Source organism: Triticum dicoccoides, chromosome 7A (assembly GCF_002162155.2).
Source record: "Triticum dicoccoides isolate Atlit2015 ecotype Zavitan chromosome 7A, WEW_v2.0, whole genome shotgun sequence".
Classification (NCBI taxonomy): domain Eukaryota; kingdom Viridiplantae; phylum Streptophyta; class Magnoliopsida; order Poales; family Poaceae; genus Triticum; species Triticum dicoccoides.
In genome coordinates, this window is record NC_041392.1 from 542,545,942 (window position 1) to 542,553,116 (window position 7,175).

At 43.8% G+C, this 7,175-nt stretch overlaps 1 protein-coding gene across 1 annotated transcript in view; it reads right to left on the reverse strand.

The window, feature by feature from the left end:
* Positions 1–5,142: 5,142 nt before the first annotated feature.
* Positions 5,143–7,175, reverse strand: part of LOC119327918 (deoxymugineic acid synthase 1-D-like) — a 6,168-nt gene continuing 4,135 nt past the window's right edge. Inside the window, exon 2 of the mRNA XM_037600984.1 lies at positions 5,143–5,536. Within this exon, the coding sequence (XP_037456881.1) occupies positions 5,312–5,536 (225 nt within the window). The 3' untranslated portion in view covers positions 5,143–5,311. The remainder of the gene's footprint in view (positions 5,537–7,175) is intronic.

The following is a 7,175-nucleotide window of genomic DNA, read 5'->3' on the forward strand; positions in this document are numbered from 1 at the left end:
ACTTGGAGATGCTACTTGGAGATCGCCGGGTATGACAATCGCCGGCTGCGGTTCGCACATAGTTGGCTCCGGACGAGCCACTATTATACTTCCTATGGGAACAACTTTGATCATTAATGATGCGTTGTTGTACCCGGACTCGACTCGTACTCTTTTGAGCTTTAGAGACATCCGCACCAATGGTTTTCATGCTGAGACTGATGATGAGAACGGCAAGGAGTGCCTACTTATCACAAAGCGGGATGCAAATGGTAAACATGTTATCGAAAGGCTTCCTTCGTTCGACACAGGGCTATACTACACTAAAATATTAGCACCGCCCGTGTACGCTACCCTCAAGACCGTTTTTTGAAGCTCTGAACTCTTCTGCCTCTGGCACGATAGGTTAGGCCACCCCAGACTTAGGATGATGAGAAATATAATAAACAACTCGCATGGTCATAATGTTAACGTGAAGAACTTCCCGAATCCCGATGATTTCGTGTGCTCCGCATGCGCTAAGGGGAAGTTAGTCATTAGGCCATCGCCCCTCAAGGTGAGGGATGAAATCCCTGCGTTCTTGGAGCGTATCCAAGGGGACATATGCGGTCCAATTCAGCCCCTCACGGGGCCGTTTCGGTACTTCATGGTGCTCATTGATGCTTCCTCTAAATGGTCTAATGTTTGCCCGCTGTCAACACAGAACCATGCCTTTGCAAAGCTGATCTCTCAGATCATACAAATGAGGAATAATTTCCCTAATTATCGTATAAAGTCTATTCGAATGGACAACACCGGAGAATTTACTTCAAAGGCGTTCGATGATTCTTGCATGGCAATGGGAATCAAAGTTGAGCACTCGGTACCGCATGTTCATACACAAAATAGACTTGCCGAGGCATTGATTAAAAGAATTAAATTCATTGCCCGACCACTCCTTCAGAGTTGTAATTTACCAACTACATGTTGGAGCCACACAGTGTTACACGCGTCCAATCTCATCAACTTTCGACCATCGGCCTTCAACATCCACTCTCCTGTTCAGCTTGCGCAAGGGTCGGCACCGAAAATTTCCCACCTTCGTAGGTTCGGTTGCCAGGTATATGTACCAGTACCACCACCTCGGCGATCGGCGATGGGCCCGCTCCGTAAGTTGGGGATATACGTTGGTTATGAGATTATGTCCATAATCAGGTATCTGGACCCCATGACAGGTGACTGTCACACGACTCGTTTTGCTGATTGCATTTTTGACGAGGATTTTTTCCTGACTTTAGGGGGATAGAATCAACCCCTTGATGCTAAAAGTCGAGAAATCACGTGGCAAGCCACGGGAATCCACGCTCATGACCCGCGCACTGCTGAGACTGAGAGAGAAGTCCAAAAGATAATAGATTTGCAGTCATTAGCAAATCAACTGCCTGACCACTTTAGTGACTTAAAGACCATGACAAAATCACATGTGCATGCGCGCAATGCACCGGAAAGTGTTGATATACCAAAGAAAAATGATGGTATACCCGCTCCCGTCCAAAGGCCTAAAAGGACGAGAGATCTGGCTTCTTAAATCCCAAGTACTCGGGGACGCCCGACGAAAAACGATAAGAGAGATTTATTACAGCCTGTCGCCAAAGTACCCCAAAGTGAAACTGGGAGCCAGTCGAGACCTGGCACAAGTATGGAAAATTTAGTGCACGAAATTCCGGACTTAAACTTTCCCATAGGGGAAACACCTAGCGGAGATGTGTGCGCACACGTCGGTGCGGGAAATCTAAAGGACCTTGCTCCCATAATGGGAAATTTGGTAGAGCAAGTGTTAGCGCCAGATGTGCTCCATGACGAAATGGCCATAAATTATATTTATACGGGGGAGTCCCTGAACCGAACAACGGTGATTGTCGACATTAACTTTGCTACGAAAATTGCCTCAATCATAGATCTTGACCCTGAGCCTAATACGCTCGCTGATTGCAAGAAAAGGTCGGATTGGAAAGATTGGCAGCAGGCAATTACTGCCAAATTATTATCTCTCAACAAAAGGAAGGTGTTCGGACCAGTTTGTCGAACTCCTCCCCACATTCGCCATGTTAGCCATAGGTGGGTTTTTGTTCGAAAGAGGGATGAAAATAATAAGGTAGTACGGTACAAAGCAAGGCTCGTCGCTCAAGGGTTCACTCAACGACCAGGTGTCGATTTTGAGGAGACTTATTCCCCGGTCATGGATGGAGTTACCTTTAGATACTTGATCTCGATGGCAGTAAACATGGGCTTGAAAATGAAACTAATGGATGTTGTCACTGCTTACCAGTATGGTAACTTGGATTCGAACATATACATGAAGGTTCCAGAAGGTATCCCTGTTCCGAACCATGATAGAGCAAACAGGGGTCTATACAGTGTTCAACTTCAAAAGGCATTGTACGGACTCAGACAGTCTGGTAGAATGTGGTACAATCGCTTAAGTGATTTCCTTCATGAGAAGGGCTACACGAGCAATAAAGATTGCCCGTGTGTTTTTATACGGCGATCCCAAGATGGATTATGTATAATCTCGGTGTACGTGGATGATTTAAACATAATCGGTACGCCTGAGGATATTGAGGAAGCGAGTTCCTACCTGATTTCGAAATTCGAGATGAAGGATTTGGGTAAAACCAAGTTCTGTCTAGGTCTGCAACTTGAACATTCCCCTGATGGGATTCTAGTGCACCAGTCGGCCTACACCCAGAAGGTGTTGGAGAGATTTGGATTTGATAAGGCATATCCTTCTAAGACCCCAAGGGTCGGAAGATCTTTACAGCCAGACAAGGACCCGTTCAGGCCAAAGGAAGAGGGGGAGGAAACTCTGGGACCAGAGGTTCCTTACCTGAGTGCAGTTGGAGCACTCATGTACCTCGCAAATTGTAGACGGTCAGACATTGCGTTCGTCGTCAGTTTGCTTGCTCGGTACAGTTCTGAACCTACCAAGAGACATTGGAAAGGTGTCAAGGACGTCTTCCGTTACCTGCAAGGGACCAAAGATCTTGGCCTATTTTATAAAAGAAATCAAGACCTATCTATTATAGGCTATGCCGATGCTGGGTACCTATCGGACTCGCATGATTGCAAATCGCAGACTGGATATGTTTTCCTTTGTGGTGGAGCTGCATTTTCCTAAAAATCGTCCAAGCAAACACTTGTGTTGACTTCCATGAACCACTCGGAAATCATGGTACTATTCAAAGCATAAAAGAGTGTGTATCGCTTCGGCGGATGATCGGCCACATTCAGCAGACATGTGGGCTGAACACCGTACAAACCCCTACCATTATCTATGAAGATAATGCTGCTTGTGTTGCACAAGTCCAGATGGGTTATGTGAAGAGTAACCTCACAAAGCATATTAGTCCCAAGTTCTTTTATGCACATGAGCTCCAATAATTGAACGTGCTGAGAGTTTTGCATACTAAGTCCTGTGACAATCTTGCTGATATGTTCACTCATTATCCTCCTAACCATTCAATCACAGGTTGGTTCAATATTTGGAAACATGTTAATTGCATTATAAGCGACATTCATTGCATTAAACACAATTAATATTGAGTCTAAGTTTCATTGTGGATATTCTTGAAAATAATATTACTTTCAAAGCGGACTTGAGTGCAGGTACACGGTCACTAGCATAATAAAGGGGCAACTTCGTGAAAAAGTTCAAGTTGCCCTTTTCACTAAACTGAATTTGCATTTTTGTGGATCGTTTGAGACTCAAGACCTCAGGCTTAATTGTGGAATCGTGAATGAATCAGATCTGATAAATGAAGAGAGAGGTGACTCCTCGAATGTTCTCCCTTCCGGTGTCATTCTCTGGCGAATCCTCTCCTCTGTGAGTCTCGTGGGGGTTGTCGGGGCCTTGTGTTCGGACTATATTTGTTGCGGGTTTAGGTATTGCTTCTCGGGTTCTTGAACAAATTTTTTGGTCGGGAGGCTCTCAACCGGTTGACAGTGTGCCTTCGACAACAATGACAATGATATTGAATAAGTGTGCTCCAAGTCCCCACTCGATGTTGTGGCTTCCTTCCTCATTAATGGCGGATCTTGGAGCTAGTGTGCCTGTTTGTTTGGATCCTAGATTTGGGTGCGTATATTCTCCCAGGTAAGGACGCTGAGGCTACAGCTGCAGCGCCAGAGTGGGCTTTGGGTCTAAGGCCAAGTGTAGTCATCCTTTTTTCCTCCTGCTGTAGCTTCATTTGACCTAGAATCGCCTTCTCCTTCAGGTTGTGGACCCTTCAGGAGCCATGTTGCCATTACATCTTACCAGAGTTCGATGACTTCTAATTGTAGGTGTGGATCGTGAGCCGCAACCTCCATTGTCGTTGTTGTTGCAACCGCGCTCTCCGCGCCCCTGACCGTGACCATGACCACCGCAACCACCATGGGAGCTCCCATCGCGTTGATGGGTTGCTGAGTTGGTGGAAGAGAAGATCTCACTCATGGAGGCCCGCTACTTAAGATAAACCTCAACAGTCAGGAAATAAGCATAAAAGTTGGTGATACTCACTAGATCGCCATGTTGTAATTGAAGCAAGAAGGGGCTTGTATACTCTGATCCCTAGTCGGTGAGCATGTAGCTGATGACTTCTTCATTAGAGAGGGGCTTCCAAGGGATATCATAGCATCGACATACTCCTTTATATTGTTGAAGTAGGCGTATGAGGAGAACATTGTATGTAGCACATCCCAGACGGCATGGGAGGTGTTGAACATCGTCAGTTACCCCTGATGATATCACTCATCATGGAGGATGGAGGAGAGTAGTGCGACGAGGACTGCATGGTCCTCTTGGTAACATCAAAAAAACATTGGGTTTGGCACGGTGCGAGCGGCAGTGTCAGTGTGCTAAGTGATGGTTTCCAGTAGAATGGGAATGGTTCCATCGACACAGTCAAAGAAACAATGCGAGCCAGGGAGAGGGACACATTTTCCCCTTGTCAAGGAGATGATGATCATATTGGCTACTAAGAAGCACCGATGGAGGGTACAGTCACACCAAATACACCATCGATGAGAGCAAGCGTTGTTCCCCTGCGAGTGACTGGAAAACAGGGGGAAGGGATCACGTTGTGATACCAACCTACAAAGGGAATAATTGTCGTAAATCCTACGTACCATGTGTTTACTTGCTTATAGAGGTGTTGCTCTCTATTTACTTACTCATATGATGATTGGATTACAAGTTAGGATCAACAAAAGATCTCAATCATACCATAGTATACCAAATATGCACCTACGGACTATACAAGTGTATATCTGCAAATAGCCAGGCATGCGGCAATTGACAAATAGATACATATATTCATATATCGTCGTCCCAGAGCTCCTCGAGTGATCTGTAAGGCCCATCGGGCGACATGAACCGCTCCCCCAAAGACACTCTCCTCTGTGGTATTGTGGCGATCATCCCCTTCTCCTCCTCGCTCAACTCCCACTCGAAGATCTCCATATTCTGCTTCAATCTCTCATTGTTGTAGCTCCTCACCACGAAGCACACGCCCTGCTCGTATAGCCACCTCAACGCCACCTGTACACATCATTAACAAGACATGGTCAATGTTGATTTCTCTTACAATTCCAGAATATGAACACATATATTATATTCTAAATTTTCGGCGGTACCTTTTTTGACTGAAATATTTTCGTAGTAATTTTGCAGGATTTGGGTGCATAGAGTCTATTTGTTTCACTTCTAAACAATTAATAGGAGTCAAAATGTCCAAAAAAAATTGGTGAACCAACATAAACTTCTTCCTTATATTGATTTCTAACAAGATTCAGCGTGCTAATGCCCAGAATAGAAGAACACACTTAAAAATAAAACGAGAATAAGATGTCACATACCATGAACTCATATGGCATGTTAAAAACATACGGAAATTCATAGATCATGTCTTTGGATAGTTGTTGTGTTTATTCTCTTATGAGGTTTGTGAGTTAGAGTCCGTTTGGCGTTGTAATGAATTGTGCTAATTAACCCCGTTTACCCAGCCCGTCTTTGCCAATTTTATTGCCTTCCAACTTGAAAAAGGTGTTTCAGGAACAAAATTTATAAGGGTCTGTAAAACTCATCTAGATGTGACATAGCGATGTCACATCTAAGTTGAAATCATCACCTGTTTATAGTCTTTTGTTTGTTTGTTGTTTTTCTTTTTTGGTATTGTATCGTCTGGGCCTTGTCTTTTCTTTTTTGTGTGACCAGCGTGCCCATAGAAACGCTCGCATGGGCAAGGCCCAGCTTGCCTCACACCATCACACGCATGCTCACTCTACGGCCTGTAGCTGATCGTACGTAGTAACGATTTGTGTTTTTTATTCCTTTTGTTTCTTTTATATGTCCTATTTTTTTCTTTTTTCTTTCAGGTGTATTTTTTTCAGTTCTAATATATGCTAAAATATTAAAAAACACACTGATTGTTTTTGGATATACGGTGAACATTGTTTTTAATACACACTGAACAAATTATAAAATTACGGTGAACATAATTGTAATACACATTGAACAAATATTTAGTATATGATGACCTTCTTCTAATATACAGTGAACTTATTTTCTATGTATTGTGTATGTTTTTTAACGTATATACGGTGAACCTTTTACAAAATACTCACTGGAGAATTTTAAAATGTACACTGACGTCTAACAATAAATAAAACAATAGAAGAGGAAAAATAAAAAACTGGTCAAAAAAACTAGAAAAATGTTCACGTATTAAAAAAATATATGTGGATTAAAACAATCGTGATTTGAACATTGTTTGCAAATTCGAAACATGTTATTTTAAAATGGACCCTAGTTGCGTATCATGGGTGAAGTTGCAACTAAGAAGAATATTAGTCAGGCCCCCAGTCGCATATCGAGGGTGGAGTTGAATAATAATAGGTACTTCAGAACATTGTTACAAGAGTAAATCACCTTTACAACTACAAACATTTTTGCAACCGGGGACCCTCGACAAACACACCCCCTAGTTGCGAGTCGATGCTCGGCATGCAACTGGGGACCCTCGACAAACACACGCACCCCTAATTGTGAGTCAATGCTCGGCATGCAACAGGGGACCCTCGACAAACACGCACGCGCGCGCGCACACACACACATCCGTAGTTACGAGTCGATGGTTGACAAGCAGCTGGGACCCTCGACAAACACACACACCCCTAGT